The sequence below is a fragment of the Carlito syrichta genome, unplaced genomic scaffold (assembly GCF_000164805.1).
Source record: "Carlito syrichta isolate Samal-C Ts95f unplaced genomic scaffold, Tarsius_syrichta-2.0.1 Scaffold307214, whole genome shotgun sequence".
Classification (NCBI taxonomy): Eukaryota; Metazoa; Chordata; class Mammalia; order Primates; family Tarsiidae; genus Carlito; species Carlito syrichta.
Window position 1 is genome coordinate 932,917 of NW_007251310.1, and position 17,369 is coordinate 950,285.

At 37.2% G+C, this 17,369-nt stretch overlaps 1 protein-coding gene across 1 annotated transcript in view; it reads right to left on the reverse strand.

Moving 5' to 3' along the window:
• Positions 1-17,369, reverse strand: part of YLPM1 (YLP motif containing 1) — a 64,387-nt gene that overhangs the window by 4,644 nt on the left and 42,374 nt on the right. Inside the window, exons 12-19 of the mRNA XM_008064171.2 lie at positions 15,609-15,671; positions 14,887-15,006; positions 14,498-14,674; positions 14,337-14,420; positions 13,090-13,173; positions 10,606-10,686; positions 7,348-7,399; positions 2,312-2,442 (exon numbers count right to left, since the gene is read on the reverse strand). Coding sequence (XP_008062362.1) covers positions 2,312-2,442; positions 7,348-7,399; positions 10,606-10,686; positions 13,090-13,173; positions 14,337-14,420; positions 14,498-14,674; positions 14,887-15,006; positions 15,609-15,671 — 792 coding nt within the window. The remainder of the gene's footprint in view (positions 1-2,311; positions 2,443-7,347; positions 7,400-10,605; positions 10,687-13,089; positions 13,174-14,336; positions 14,421-14,497; positions 14,675-14,886; positions 15,007-15,608; positions 15,672-17,369) is intronic.

Below are 17,369 nucleotides of genomic sequence, written 5' to 3' on the forward strand. Positions count from 1 at the left end.
ATCTCTACCTAGTCTTCCTGTCTCTACTCATAACCTCCACTCCATAAGTAAGGATAGCTACGAGGGCAGGCTTTGGATTGTCTGCAGAATTTGAAAGAGCTTTAAATCCAGATTCTTTGAAATGGTATCCACTGGAATGAAATTTTCCTGGTATTTTTATTCTCTTAGAATAAAATATTCTTTGAACAATCAGGCATTGAGAACATTCATTAAAACTACAAAGATATGCATTAAATGATACATAATCTCATTCCTAATTAAATAAATAAATAAATAAATAAATAATGGCTTTTTTTTTTTTAAACCTATCAGATTGTGAAAAGTTTAAGAGTTTAATAACAGGCTGCGTGCAGTGGCTCATGCCTGTAATCTTAGCACTTTGGGAGGCTGCGGTAGGAGGATCACTTGAGCCCAGGAGTTCAAGACCAGCCTAGGCGTGAAACCTCATCTCTACAAAAAAATTTAAAAATTAGTCAAGCGTGGTGGCATGTGCCCATAGTCCCAGCTCCTCAGAAGGTTGAGGTGGAAGGATCACTTGAGCCTAGGAGGTCGAGGCTGCAGTGAGCTATGATCGTGTAACTGCATTCCAGCCTGGATGAGAGTGAGACTCTGGCTCAAAAAAAAAAAGTTTGATTACAGCACTGTTGGTGTAAGTGTGGAAAAACAGGTATTCACTCACAAGTAGGTATGTAAACAGGTATAGCTGTTTTGGAAAACAATTTTACAGTATCTGTCAGAATGATATACCATATGCTATGACCTTGAAACTTTAGTGCTAAAATTCACTCCAGGGATATATTTGCAAAAAAACGCCAAGACATATACATCATGACTTTCACTGCCGTATTTGCATTAGCAATAAATGGAAAATGCATAAGCACCCATCAATAAGGGACTAGGTAAATAACTGTACAGCCAAACAACAGCACACTAGTAGCCCTCTAAAAAGAAGAGCGGCACTGTATATACTTATGTAGAGAAGTCAAGATGGATTCACTGAAAAAAGCTTGTGTAGAAGAGTATGTGTATCACTACTTTGATCTGCTATTTGTTTTAAAGGATTTATACATCTATCACTTTTAGTGTACTCTACACCTATATGGAAGACCCATCCAATGACCTGGCTTCATATCTCTGCTTCCCTGCTGGCAAAACGTCAAAGCTGTCCGCATTCACTGATCTGTACTTCTTTGTTTCCTATTCATTCTTCAGTCTGCTCCAAAATGTCTTCTGTCAATCATCTCTCTACGCGACTACAATCATCAGCGACCTCCATGTTGCCAAATCCAACAGCCATTTCTGTTCCCAACTTACTTGTGTTCTCTGCATCATTTTAAAATTGACTGAGTTTTTGACCAGGCACAGTGACTCATGCCTATAATCCCAGCACTTTGGGAGGCAGAGGCAAGAGCCCAGGAGTTTGAGACCTGCCTAGGCAAGGTGGCAAGACCTCGTCTTTACAGCAAATCAAAAAATTGGCTGGGCATGGTGGCATGTGCCTGTAGTTCCAGGTATTTGGAAGGCTGAGGCAGAATGATCGCCTGAGCCCAGCAAGTCGAGGCTGCAACAGTCATGAGCGTGCCACTGTACTCTAGCCTGGGCAAGAGTGAGACTTCAACTCAAAAAATAAATAAAAAAAATAAATAAATAAAATAAAAATGACTAAGTTTTTATTTTTGAAATGCTTCTATTTTAACTTCTAAATCATTCAGTCTCATCGTTTTATGTACCATTTTCTCAAATTTATTATTTCAGTCTGATGTCTCTCATGGTTTTCGCACTAGTAAATCCAACATCTTCACTTACACCTCTAACTTAATTGTTCCCTCACAGAACTTCTGATTTTTCACCCCCAAGCTTATGATTTTCCCAGTTTTCTCTCTCTCAGTAAACAGTACCACACACATGGAGTGGGCTTCTAGACAGAGTTCCAAGGAATCACTCTTGACTCCATCCATCCTTGAAACTTCCACATCTAATCCACTAAGAAATTCCACAGATTCTCTTCAACACCTTGTTCTGTACCTGGCCCTTTTGCCCCATGACAAAATGGCACAAGTGGCCAGCCACTCACAATTTCCTTAAGGTTGATGACACACTAGTCATGAGAGGTTCTATTCTCCACTTTTTAAGTTATGTCCTTGTCTTAACATGTGCCAGGGCTGATTCTTTTTTTGGATGTGTAACAAGATACGGTATAACCTAAATCACTCTAAAAAATAGCATTCGTGGGACTATCTGCCTGGAACTTTCTAAAACCAGATGCCTAAGTGGGCCCTCTATCTGTTGACAGTTATTCACAGTCTCTTACCCTCTTCTTCCCAGGCTCAGAAGCACGAGTGTCATAATCATCGGGGAGCTGAAGATAATCCTCCATTCTGCTGGCAATCGCCTCCCAGTCACGTTTCCTTTTAGTACCAGTCCTCAAGCCATCCAACTTGTCTGAGAGACAAACACAGAGCCGTAGCATTAAGGAAGGATGTGAGTTTGCACATAACACACAAACAAGGGAAAGGCGGCTGGAACACTTTCAGAGGGCACATCCACACTTCTGAGTGCAGCTGTACTTGCAGATCCAAGCTATCTTCTTGGCTGAGATAATATCAAGTTCTTTACATTGCTTGTGTTGGTAATCATACTGGCAGCCATTATGTTACGATGTTGGTTTAAGAAACAAATATGGGCAAGGCAAGAAAAGGCACTTGGTTCTTGGCCTTCTTGACCTCCCACCCAAATGCAAAGCTGGGTTTTTTCTAGACAGTGTCTTCCATTCTTTTTTTTTTTTTTCCTTTAACACAATATTAACACCACCCATTTGATATGCAACCATGTGTGATATACTGGGTCATATGAAAAGCACGTAGTAATACTAAGAACTTAATGAGCCAAGCTAATGTTCAGGAAGGTTTTAGATGAACAGTTTGTCAGGATTTTAGTGCTGGGAGAGCATTCGCCATGAGTTAATGTTTATGAATAAGCTGACTGTATGAGATCACCACTTATGAAGTGCTGTGCTGTTAACCAATAGCAAAGTGACCAGATCTGATCATTCTTTCTGAATCCCTAATCTGAGAGGATGAGGCTTCCCAAGGGTTCAACATCTATAATCAATTAAATGAATAAGAACTGAGGATTCAGGATTATGATATGAGTTCAGGTGTCTCAAAGAAGAACACACAATGAAAATGTGTTTAGTCTTTTTTTTATTGATTGTTAATACTGATTTTGAATACTACATGTAGAGAACTGTAAGTTATATACATTTTTAATTGCACTGAAATACTAAACTTTGAATCATCTGAAGTATATAAACACACTATTATTAAGGAGGCCAATAAAGAAAAGCCTAAAAACTTCAGAAATACACAATAACCACACTTCATTGAACTCCATAAAGGGTGCAGAGTGTATATAACAAAAATCTTTTAGACACCGAGCTGGAGAGAATTTGATATGAAAAGTGCAATGAAATCAGTGGCAGGAAGGAAGGTGAATATGCTTCAAATAGAAAAGTTTCACACACAACTAACTGTACATACTTTAAAAGTCAATAACTTTGCATACTTAGGAAAGCTTTTCATTCCTAAACTTCTTCCCCATAAAAGCAATTATCACTGAAAAATTGGCAAGGCAAACTACAACACTTGACAAAACTCACAAAAATTTTATCATCTCATTTTAGCACTATTTTAACAGGGATGAGTTCAACAGACCCAGTCTTCTCATTGCTGTAAATCACCTGCTATACCAAATGTCTCTATCTATGTGTATATAACAGGCCATATTATACATGATCTTAAAGTGACCACTTGACTGCACAGGGACACAGGTTATGGTATTAGAAAACCAAAGAAGTCCCACAAGCAATAAAACTGTTCTCAGTTTAACAGTATACAGTATTACCAGAAGAGCAGGAAGCTCCAACACACTTATTAAATGAACCCCAAAGGATTTCCAAACTTAGTATGATCAACTTTGACAATAATATGATTCAAAGGAAGATTTCCATATTTTAATCCTAAGAATAGAGCATAGCCAGGCAGCAATACAGAAGGGCATTATGAAAACTGCAAGGGCTTTTCCTCATATACTTGGTATATAAGACAGGAGTTACAGACCAGGAGTTGCAACATGGAACTTCAGAAAGGCATATATTTCTAGCCTGAGCAACCTTGTTTGAAATGTTTAATTTGAAATTTTATTGTGCAAACATGTTTAAAGTTTCCTTCTTGGACTGAAGAAAGGCTCACACCTCTTCCGCATGGCATACAGGAAACCAAACACACAGATGGATGGCATAGGGTGAGGGGAGAGAAATCTGGGGTGTTAATTACAGAAGACAGACTGGTGTCCAATACATTCACACGAATGATTTTCAGAGGTTTAAAAAATGAAGTTTTAAGATGAAGATGAAGTTTTAAATCCAACTTGGCAGATCACAGAATTTTACCACATCTTCAAAACACTATATATTATTACAGCACAAAGGAAAAATTCTTTAGATACATCTATATATTTTCTAAGTGTTAAATGGTATTTCTGAAAATCTGTTCAAGGTGAACATACAAGGGTTATGCGTCAATACAAATAATAATTACATTCTAACTGTGAAGAGTCTGACATGTAGAAGGCCAATACACAGCTTATAAGAAGAGACAAATGACACTGAGATGAAAAAAGCAAAAGTACTTTATATGGAGAAACCCGAGTTAGGATGGTAATAGGCTGAAATATTCTAGTTCTCACAGTCTGAGAGATTAAAATCACGTCACTGGAATTTAAGCAGCTGAATCCAAATATCTGACGTGGCAAGTAACATCCACCCTTGCATCAGCCTTGCCTGTGTCCCAGCAGGGAAGGAGCCAGTCAGGTGGGACTGAAGGTAGGCCACAGGCAGCTTTCAACCACTCCATGACACCCATGACAGATGTAGCTCAGGCCTGCTCTGAACTGCTCTAAAATGATGCCTCTTCCAATTCAATACTCAGACAACAGGCTGAACTATATATTCTACGTAATGAGCAAAGATCAAGAATCTTCAATGAAAACTAACCAGGGCTTGACAGATTATAGGTAAGTACTTTTCTCACTGGCAGACTCATTTGTAAATCAAAACTCCTCAGTTTCAGATTCAACTCTTCTTCTGTCTCAATGTGTTGCACTACTAAAGCTCAATATGTTTCCACCCAGCATAATCATTTTCCAAGAGTAGTTTCAGAATGTTGGTTAAGTACTCAGAAAAATTGTACCTGGTAACCAAATATATTAAATTTGTTATTATAAGGAAGACAACATAAATAGGCAAATTCTCAAAGACACAACATCCCATGTTTTAGAGATCTTCTTCTCAGTTGGCTCAGTAGACCAACCTCAAAGAAGTAAGCAATTTCAAGAATGCTCACACTCAGCGAGTTTTTCTCCAAAGCTGAATCAGCTCTCAAGATAACACAGTGGTGCAAGATACAAGTCTTTATACACAACATAACTGTCACCCTTATTAAACAAAAACCCAACTGCAAACATGTTAAAATTAATTTTCTAGATTCATTCCAGATCTTCAGTGTTTTTAATTAAAATGATTTAAGAAATCCATTTCTGGAATTCATTGTCTAACATTCTGTCTTTAATATTAACTGAGTTTGTATAAAATGTATTTTTTGAAAAGCAAATGGTAGATGGGCCAGAATTCCTTCCAGAAATTCCAAGAGTAATATCGTATTAACTGAATAATCAATGACAACTAAATTTTATTTTCCTTTCTCTTCAGAAACTAGAAAGTAGAAGACAGACTGGCTCAAGTTTAAAAAAACTTTACTCTAGATAATGTATTACATAATACCTCTGAGGATTACATGGTTACCTAAAATATTGATCACTTTTACAACCCCCTTGACTGTCTTTAACTGTGATCTCTCTTTGTCCCAAAAGATAATTTTTAGAGAACAAGAAAAAAGAAATGATCTTCGTGTTTTACAGGTTATTTGAAATGTATAGAACTTCAATAATCTAATGTCAAAATAAGCAGAACTAAAGCATTTATTTAAAAAAAGTAATTTGTGATTATTTTCCTACATATTTAATTGCATTTAAACACTTAGGTGCTCTGAAGGTCTAAGGAAGAAGACAGTTGGTTATTATTAAGATTTCTCACCAAGAGAAGACTAGTAATAGGTCAGTAACTACATGTGATTTTTACATGTCTTACACTAGAGAAAATTTTTAGACTTGACAAAGTCTATATTATTATCCCAATAATATAATACTATACATTATGGAATTATCTTTTAACATAGGACCTGGCCAATATCAACTGCTAACACAAGGAATTGGGCAAAATGAAAGGCACAACCTATACAGCTGTATGTAAAATGCACTCCTCTGATGTCAGAGACACAATGTTTCCCAAGCAGTGAAATAGCTAAATGACTCAATCTTGTTTTATGAATTTAAGATATTTAGATGGTTATTTCAGTTTTAGAGTAACAGCATGATACCAGGAAGAGAAACACAAAGACTGACAGTCACACTTCATAAGTCAGTAAGGCTGATCTCAAGAAGTTCTTTAGCACATTTTCTTAGGTTTTGACTAAAATACCTTAATCAACATATTAAATGGTTCTTTTTAAGCGAAGTTACAAAAAATAGAAAAAACATTTTGCAGTTATCTCCATGAAATACTGGTGGGAAGATATGTATGATTTTTTTGCTTGACAGATGACCTCACATTATACAACTCCAAATTTTGATTAAGACCATTATTATAACTGGTTTACCTTGAAATTTGGCATTAAAGACAACTTGAAGGATAATGTAAATGGAATCTTATAAAGCAAACTCCTCAAAAACCTGAATTATATATCTACTTTCTTCTACCCAGAGACTCTAATTTATTATTATACAAGAAAAATTATTGCCTTTTAATTAATTTTAAACTTCAATATTTATCATATTACTATTATTATACCAAATATTCACAAGCAGGTTCAATTATGGACTGCAGTTAAATATTCTTTTAAAAAGGAATCTTATCAGAACCAATATTTCTGATTAATATAAAAGAATGGATTGTGTGACAGTATTTTGTTACTAAATTTATAAAATATTTGTTTACTCTAAAAACCCTAAATGTTATTAAAGGTAGTTCTTTTAAAACACTCTACTTTTCACTCTGTCACAAGATATCACTAGTTAAACCAAAAGCAGCAAAACAGACTGGAGGAGGGAAGGTAAGCCACAAATCTTTGTTTAAACAGAAGTTTTGGGAAATTCGCCCTTCTTACAGCAGAAAGATCTATGACCATTACCATCAGGTATCACATATAAAAACAGGAAAAAGGAAATACCCACCTAGCTTTGCCTCAGATGTGTCCATCTCCCATTTGCTTTTCGGAATGTAACCCTAAATCGTACACAGAGAGAAGCTCGAAGGGTTAGAAAGAGACACATACATGCATATCACTTTTGAACTGGAAAAGCATTAAAACTGGGAATGGATTCAGTTTCCCACTCACTAGCTGTAAACACATCCTTAGGGAAAACACATTCTCATTATCTTTGAAGAAACTAGATGACAAAATTCACCAAACTTCACTGTCCAGATTTCAGAGTAGTAACTTCAGAATAGCATCATGAAGGCGCTTTGAGGCAGCTACAGTTCAGGACTTACAACTGTAGTCCAAACAACAGCTGTATAGCAAATATAGTAAGAAGGTACAGGTAGCTACTGTGCTAATATAATACTATTCAGCGTGTCAGAGAATTTGTAATACTACCTAGGTTGCTTTCTAAAGACAACTGTTATTCTCAAGTGATAGTAGCCATGAGGTCCAAAAGTGTTCTTCAAGACAGTTACTTTTAATTCCAGTGTAATTTTAAGTACTCAAAAGAAAGAAGAAGAATTGGTATTACTGAACCCAATTACCCAATTATGAAGTTTAATCTCATTTTTAAATGACTCAATTATTTTACTAGTTAGATCATACAGAGGCTAGTTTTACTGAATCAACCAAAGTACTTCTCTTTCATCAGTTGGAAACTAGATTATTATTTCTGATCTTTAAAAATTATGTTTTCCTACTACATTAAAAAAAAAAACCCCAGAAATCTCCACTAGTGACTTACATCTTATATTTCACAAATATTTCACAAATAACTGGGTGGTTTATTTCAAACAAATCTCAAAGTATTTTCAAATTTCCAAATGTGCCTATTTACGCTACGCAGGAATCCTTCCCATGTATTCACCTGGCAAGTACATGCTTTCTCCATGTGATTTTTCATGACTCCCCTTTTCCTTCATTTAGACTTTATTTTCTTTTAGGCCTTAACATACAGAAATTTTAATATCACATCTAGTAAGTTAGATTCATCAAAGGTGTCAGCATCTTCTTTTATGAATGAATACATCTCTCCTATGTTAGGAGTGCTCAAATTCATAGAACAGACTGACACACAGGTAAGTTGGAAAGCATTTTGAAGATTTCATGACAAGCTTCTGTGTAAGAGTTTAATCACTACTTAATCACTACTCCAGGGTTGTACACATTTCTAGTCTTTAAGCCAAAACTAATAATTCAATTTCAAATTACAAGGTAATATTTCAGGTAATAAATTATATCATCTTTTTCAAATACATTTTTGGATCAAACGAAGACAAAGCTATGCTGATGTAATGGTACTATAAGTTAAGTACTGAGGAAACCTGTACAAATTATCTCAAAAATCAACTGAAAACCTTAAGCATCACTAGAAAAACATAATTATAAACTCTGAGTCTTATTTACTAGATTCACTGAAGCACTAAAGAAGGCAAACTATCATACCAATGAACCGCCCCAAAAGGATTCTCTTAATCAAGAAACGTTTGAATTTCGCCCAGCTATATTAATCAGTACAGAGTGGAAAATGCAAAGTTTACTGAGAATTCTGTTAAAATAGTCTGAATAATATAAAACTTGCCCTTAACCCTTTAATTAATATTCTCCAAGAATCTTTTACTCTTGGAATAGACTCCAATAGTAGAAGAGCTGGATTCTCCAAGAATCTTTTACTCTTGGAACAGACTCCACTGGTAAAAGATCTGGATTCTGCATCTTTGAATGGGTTAAGAGAAGTTTTATAACATAAAGTCAAGCATACAAGTGTATTAATTTCCCCTTGCTGGAACCATCTTTGCTTCCTTCAAATTATATCATCCTCCCGCTGCATGAAATGGTGGGCCACTTGGAAAGAGATAGTCCAACAAGGGTAGAATTCTAAGGCTTCCTTGCCTTAGGTGTCTCTGATGTAAAAATATAGTATTACAGTGTGTATCACTTTAAAAAATACATTCAATTGAAAGTTCAAAGTTTTGACCTACACCTGGACAAGTCAGATGTTATAAACCATATCCTCAACTGAAATCTCCACAAAAGACAGAATTTCAGAAAGCTAAACATTACAGACTGCTCACATGATCACTTTCTAGTACACACGCTGCAAATAGCTAAAAAGGTCATTAGCCATATTCCAGAACAGCGTGGACCTTTAAGTGAATTTCTTGCCTACATTTTATATATGTCAAAACACAGTTCAATTAGAAAAAGACTTTGTTAAAAAAAACAAAAAACATACTGAGACTCAAATGCCATTAACTTTAAAACTCATTTTTTAATCCACATTTGAAAGCTAGGAAATGTAGAGGTTGACACCATCTTCATATAAACACAGTTTCTATCAAGAATTCTCTAAATCACACATGGGCTTGATGGGACCATTCTTTGGAGACTCTGTATTGTTTAGGATGTAGAAACGGGGTTCTTACTTTGTACATTTTCAGAACAATATGAAAAGTAACTTTAGCAAAGGCTTACGTATTAAATAAATGAAATAATATTCTGGATCTAAACAGCAACACTATTCCAAGGCATTGCTAATCTCTGTACCTCATCAGCAAACACTGAAATGTCAACATAACTGTATAGGTCGCATATTCTCAAATGACAGGGTAAGGCAAACATCTCTACAGAGGTACGATCAAAAGCATTTACATTAGGTACACAGGAACTTTCAACTCCCACTATGTAAGCCTCTAATCAGCCTAAGCAAAACCCATTGCCTGCAGTCATTAATTTGTCCCATCACTTAGGATAAAATACAGAAGAACAAATCCAGCAGCTAGTGGCAACCCTTTGCCTCCTCATTCAATACGTTCTGCCTCAGTAGACAGAAACTCAATTTTGAGATCTTGTAGCAAAGGAGAGACAATTACGCATATGTTGGGTAGGCTGCACCACATATCTGCTGGAATCTGAGAATGCACTTTCATAGGTAATTGATTTTCTTAAGCACACTCCCCTTAAACCACCCAGAAATAGATGAGTGACTACAAGGGTAAGTTTTTTAGCACTCTATTAAAATTTTAACAACATAGTAGAGCATTCTTTTGGTCTGGAGAAATACAAAGAGAATGTTACTTTATCTTCAAAAGTCTCGAAGATAATTATGGAAACTTTTATCATTAAAACGTATGCCAACAGTAGTAGTTTGACCACAGATTTGAACTTAAACCCTCCTTAAGAATTTTAATAAAGAGACACTGTTCAAAGTGGTTGGTCTGTCTCCTACCAGTTCGCTTTCCTCTTCCTCTGCATCTTTCTTTTCTTCTTTCTGTTCTTCAATATTTGCATCAAAATCTTCCATCTCTACCTACATCATGCCAATAATCATTTAAAAAAATAAAAAAGGTTGAGTTAACATTTAGAAAAATGTTGGCTCCCTCACTGAGGTATGGAAGGAGCACAATCGCCCAGAGCAAGCTAGCACAGTCTCATTGCTACATATCAAGTAATTTTAACATTCCAAATTTTGAAAGAGAACAGATAAAAGACAATAATAATTCTGCTTTTAATTTTCCTGGAATAGTCATCTTTATAATTCTCTATAAAATTAATAAGTATAATGAGCCATCCTAAATAGATGGTTACCTGTTTTAAATACCTATGGATTATTACAATTTCTTTTTTAAAATTTTAGCAAGTATTTTTTCCAGTCAGGTAAAACATGTATATGATTCACATTTCAAAATATAAGAAGGCATAGTGAAAAGCAGGATGATAGTAGCCTGGCCTAGAATGGTAGCAATAGAAATGAGAGGAGATGAATTGGAGAAATTTTATAAGATAAAATTGAGAAAACTTGTAGCTGACTACATAGGTAGAAAGATGAAACTGAACAACTGTATTAGGGAGAGGAAAGAATCGGGGAAAACTTTCAGATTATTGGTTTCAATAATCAAGTGACTGCTGGTTCCAATTACTAAAACAGAAAATACTAGATAAGAAACAGGTTTGGATGAACTACATATTGAATAGGTTGAATTTGAAGTTTACTAAGAGAATACCTGCTTTTTTTGCAGAGAATTTGGAAAATTACTAAGTAGAAAGAAGAATCATAAAAATCACCTATAATAACTATATTCAGAAATGTTACTGTTAATAGTATAGAGCCCTAAAGGGTCTCTTTTGAGGACTGTGTAGCAAGAGAAGTCAACAAAGGAGACTGAAAAGGGATAGCCAGAGAGACTAAATGAAAACCAAAAGAACATGGACTCATAAAAGGCATGGGGAAAATATGTTTTAAATTAAGAAGGCAGGAATGGTCAACTATGTTACATATGGCTGCAAAATTAAACAACATGAGAAGAGAGACATATCCACTGTTGTAACAATCATTGGTGAAAGACACAAGACAATGATAGGAGCAGAAGCCAGAAGGAAATGGGCTGAGGAACAGCACGGGAGTTAAAATCACATAACAACACTATGACATTGGGTATGTATAACTCTCACTCACTGGAAAAATCAAACAAAACAGGATACAACTGATTAAAATAGAAAATCTCTCCTGTTTCAAGATGAATATTTTCTTCCACCTAATTAATAAGTGGCTCAGGCAAGAATTACCAATAAGTGAAAATTGGTTGGTGAACAGAATATTAACACACTGAAAGTATCTCCCTGTAGACTGCTTACTACAAAAAGAAAAAGGTAGCAAGATTTAACAGATACCACTTTAACCAAGAGATCAACACTTAAATCACCAGTAATGAGACAAACTGACATCATATAACTCATAATGTGATACACTGAGAGAAAACAGTATTACTTAGGTAGTGTTCCTCCTGATGTTAAACTTAAACCTTAAACATGTGGAAATAATGGACAAGCCCAAATTCTACAAAACAGCTGGCCTATATTCTTCAAAAATTATTTGTCTTTCATGACAATGACAAGGTTGAGAAACTTTTTTATATTAAAAGACTGAAACCTGAACTTTTAAAAATTGCTATAAAACACATTATAGGGGCAACTGGTGAAATGTGAATAAAAACCATATATGAGATAATTCAGAAACTTAATTCAGGAAATTTCTATGACTTAATATAGTATTTTATCAATGTTTAACTTCCTGAATTTGGTAAATAACTAGTTTTGTAAAAAGTGTGTCCTTGGCCAGGTGCAGTGGCTCATGCCTATTATCCCAGCACTTTGGGAAGCCAAGGTGAGAGGACTGCCTGAGCTCATGGGTTCAAGACCAGCCTGGGAAACTTGGTCAGCCCACATTTCTACAATAAATCAAAAAGTTAACCAGAGTGGCATGTGCCTGCAGTTTCAGTTACTTGGAAGACTAAAGCGGAAGGATTGCCTGAGCCCAGCAGGCCAAAGCTGCGGTAGCTGTCAGCATGCCACTGAACTCCAGACTGGGCAACAGAGTGAGAATCTAACTCAAAAAAAACCCCAAACAAACAACAAAAAAAAGTATAACCTTGTCTTAGGAGATACCTATACAAGTATTTAAGGGTAAAGGATTATGAAGTCTATAACTTCACTCCTAAATGGTTTCACAATCATTGTAATAACATTAATATAATACTAATATGTACATATTCATATAGAGCAAAATGTGGCACAAAATTAACAACTGGTGAATCTCGATTAAAGGTGAACAGGTATTCTTGTGAAATTCATGTAACTTTTTGTAGGTTTAAAATTTTTCCAACGTGAAAAAATGATGCCACCTTGCACTGCATCCAAGCCAAAGGACACTCACCTCTTCAATAGCAGCATCTTGCAGCAAAGAACGAATGTCGAGACGCATCATGTGACGAGGTGCAGTTTCCCAGTGATCGGCCATCTAATTGAGAGATTCAGAGATTCAGTATCTCTGGAAACCACTCAAAGACCAAGTGAGCATATAAGATAAATTTAGTTAGCATTGTGTAGTCTAAGAGGCCAGTTCTAGGAAGAGCAAGACCACCTCTTTCATTTATATACAAATGAAAAGCAACATTTACTAAAGCAAGTAGAAAAGAGACTATGAGCCAGGCTCGGTGGCTCAGCCTGTAATCCCACGCTTTAGGAGGCTGAGGTGAGTGGATTGCCTGAGCCCGCGGGTTCGAGACCCACCTGGGCAACTTGGCGAGACCTCATCTCTACAATAAATCAAAAATTAGCCGGGTGCAGTAGCGCGCGCCTGTAGTTCTGGCTCCTTGGAAGGCCGAGGTGGAAGGATCGCCGGAGCCCAGCAGGTCGAGGCTGCAGTGGCCAGGAGCGGGCACTGCACTCCAGTCTGGGTGACCGAATGAGACTCCAACTTCAAAAAAAAAAAAAAAGAGACTACGAAAGAAAATGAGATAAATAAGAGCTTCCAGACAACAGTGCTGATGCAGACAAAATTAAGTTTAGAGTACACTCATGCATCAGTGAACAATGGGAATACATTCTGAGAAATAAATAACTAGGTGATTTTGTTCCTGTGCCAACATCAGAGAGTGTACTTACACACACCTAGATAGGTCTGCCTACCACATCACCTAGGCTACAAGTATGTGGAGCACGTTACTCTACTGAATACTACAGGCAATTTTAATATAATAGTATTTGTATATCTAAACACAAAAAAGGTAGAGTAAAAATATAGTGCTAATCTTTTTTTTTTTATTTTGGAGTCTCACTTTGTCGCCCAGGCTGGAGTGCAGTGACAGCTTTGAACTACTGGACTCAGGCGATCCTTCTACCTCAGCCTTCCACATAGCTGGAACTACAGGACGCACCACCATGCCCAGCTAATTTTTTTTTTTAAATTTTAGACATGCAGTCTTGCCAAGTTGCCCAGGTTGATCTCGAACCCCTGGGCTCAATACCTTGGCCTCCCAAAGTACTGGGATTAAAGGCACAAGTCACCACGGCCGGCTTAAAATCTTATGGGACCACCATTGTATATGCAGTCCCTCATGGAATGAATTTTATTATGCAGTGTGTAACTTTATTCCATTATTCCATGTTTCTGAAAATCACCTTATTTATTTCTTTAAGCTTTCTTCCATGAATATTTCTCTTGCCACAAGTCTGGTTATCTGCACTCATCTCAGCCAAATATACCTAAGCAAGAATAAATAACAATTAGGCAAAGAAATAAAACATCTGCATCACAACACAAAGTTCTTTTAAGTCTATACCTCAAATCCCTTGGTTTTTGCTGCACTCCAAAACTGGTCAAAATGTCTAACTCTGTCATTGATGGCATCCAAAATGATGAAGGGGAAAAATCCATCATCTAGAGTCTTCTTGAAAGTTTTGAACATGCTGGTGCGATAAGTCTCCTCCATCTCGGCTTCATATTCGTATTCCATTACCTAAATCCCCCAAGAGAGATCTGGAATTAGCAAAAGCAAAGAATCATCCTAAGACATTTCCCTGGTTAGCATCTGAAGAGATGACTTTGTACTCCTTCCTTCACACCCGAGTACTAATGTTTTGTCTTTAAAAAAGTCACATCTCCCTCTGAACATATTTTTCCTTAAATACTATTAATGAATCAGAATGTGATCTGAGAGGAATACCATACCTTCTTTTTCACTTTCTTTCCAGAATCTGGATCTTTTTCTTCCTTTTCTACTTCAGTGATGAAGTAATCATCCAGGCTTAGAACTCTAGGTGCAGGTCCTCCAAATTCTACTTCCTTATCCTAAGAATCATATCATCAAGACAGTTAAAAAGAATTTAGTGAGATTAGTGAATGTTCACACCAAAGTTCCCTCTTGTGACTAAATAATATACAGTCTTCTTTTTGTTTTTCTTTTTTTTTTTTGAGTTGGAGTCTCACTCTGTCACCCAGACTGGAGTGCAGTGGCCACTCCCGGCCACCGCAGCCTCGACCTTGCTGGGCTCCGGCGATCCTTCCGCCTCAGCCTTCCAAGTAGCTGGAACTACAGGCGCGCGCTACCACACCTGGCTAATTTTTTGATTTATTGTAGAGATGAGGTCTTGCCAGGTTGCCCAGGTGGTTCTCGAACCCACGGGTTCAGGCAATCCACTCACTTCAGCCTCCCAAAGCGTGGGATTACAGGCTGAGCCACCAAGCCCGGCTTATATATAGTCTTCTTATGGCTTCAAATAAAGCAGAGGCAAAAATGTTTTGTCTCAGTAGATAAAAATGTATATGACATCTACTACACAGGCCAACTCTTAACGTATCGAACGGAAGATACCTCTATCCATAGCACACTGCTTGCTAAGAAGGCAAGTGGCAAACACAAGCAACTGATTTTTCGACTTTCCCATACTTACTCGAATAAGTTTTGCAACATGTGTCTTTCCACTGCCAGGCAATCCTCTCATTATAACAACAATCTGAAACACAATGAACAATGACAACAAAAAAAATCACTCAGAAAAGATTTTTTTGCAATGAGATTTAGTTAAAAATGAGCTATCATTTTCCAGGATAGACTATATAATCAGTTATGAAACAAACCTTAATAAATTTGAAAGGATAGAAATAATACAAAGTATGCTATCTGACCACAATGGAATAAAATTAGAAATTAATAATCAACAATATTTGGGAAGCTCACGAATATGTGGAAATCAAGCAACATACCCCTAAATAACCAATAAGTCAAGGATGAAATTAAAAAAAAGGAAATCAGAAAATACTCTGAGATGAATGAAAATGAAGATACAACATACCAACATTTATAAGATATACCAAAGCAGTGCTTAAAAGGAAAATGATTGCTATAAATGCCTATAGTAGAAAGGAAGAAAGATCTCAAGTCAACAGCCTAGCCTTCCACCTTAAGACAATGGAAAAAGAAGAGCAAACTAAAACTGAAGAAAGAGAGGGAAGAAACAATCAAGACTAGAGCAGAAGTTAACAGAGAATACAAAAACAATAGAGAAAAATCAAAGCTGGTTCCTTTGAAAAACTCAACAAAATTGATGAAATTATTAGCTAGAAGAAAGAGAAGATTCAAATTACTATAATTAGAAATGAAAGCTGGTGTGGTGGCATGTGCCTGTAATCCCAGCTACTCAGGAGGCTGAGATGGGAGGATCACTTGAGCCCAAGAATTCAAACTCAGCCTGGGCAAAATAGCAAGGCCTCATCTCTACAAAAAAATTAGCTGGGTGTGGTGGCATGCAGCAATCTGTAATCCCAGCTACTCAAGAGGCTGAGGTGGAAGGATCGTCTGAGCCCAGGAGGCTGAAGTTGTGGTGAGCCATGATCATGCCACTGTACTCCAGCCTAGGTGACAAAGTAAAATTCTGACTCAAAAAAAAGAAGACACAAACAAATGAAAGTAAAGAGATGGTAAAAGATCTTAATCGGCTGGGCTTGGTGGCTCAGCCTGTAACCCCAGCACTTTGGGAGGTTGAGGTGAGTGGATTGCCTGAGCCCGTGGGTTCGAGACCCGCCTGGGCAAGTTGGCGAGACCTCATCTCTACAATAAATAAAAAATTAGCCGGGCATGGTAGCGCACGCCTGTAGTTCCAGCTACTTGGAAGCCTGAGGTGGAAGGATCACCAGAGCCCAGCAGGTGGAGGCTGCAGTGGCCGGGAGCAGCCACTGCACTCCAGTCTTAGTGACAGAGTGAGACTCAACTCAAAAAAACAAAACAAACAAGTCGGGCTCGGTGGCTCAGCCTGTAATCCCGTGCCTTTGGGAGGCCGAAGTGAGTGGATTGCCTGAGCCCGCGGGTTTGAGACCTGCCTGGGCAGACGAGACCTCATCTCTACAATAAAATCAAAAAATTAGCCGGGCATGGTAGTGCGCGCCTGTAATTCCGGCTACTTGGAAGGCTGAGATGGAAGGATGGCCGGAGCCTAGCAGGTCGAGGCTGCGGTGGCTGGGAGCAGCCACTGCACTCCAGTCTGGGCGTCAGAGTAAGACTCCAAATCAAAAAAAAAACCAAAACAAAACAAACAAAAAAAGATATTAATCATGCAAACAGCAACCACGAAAGGGGAAAGGGGAAGTCGCTCTATATTAATAGTAGGCCATCATACTCACAGAAACAAAGAGCAGAGTACCATATGTTCTCACTC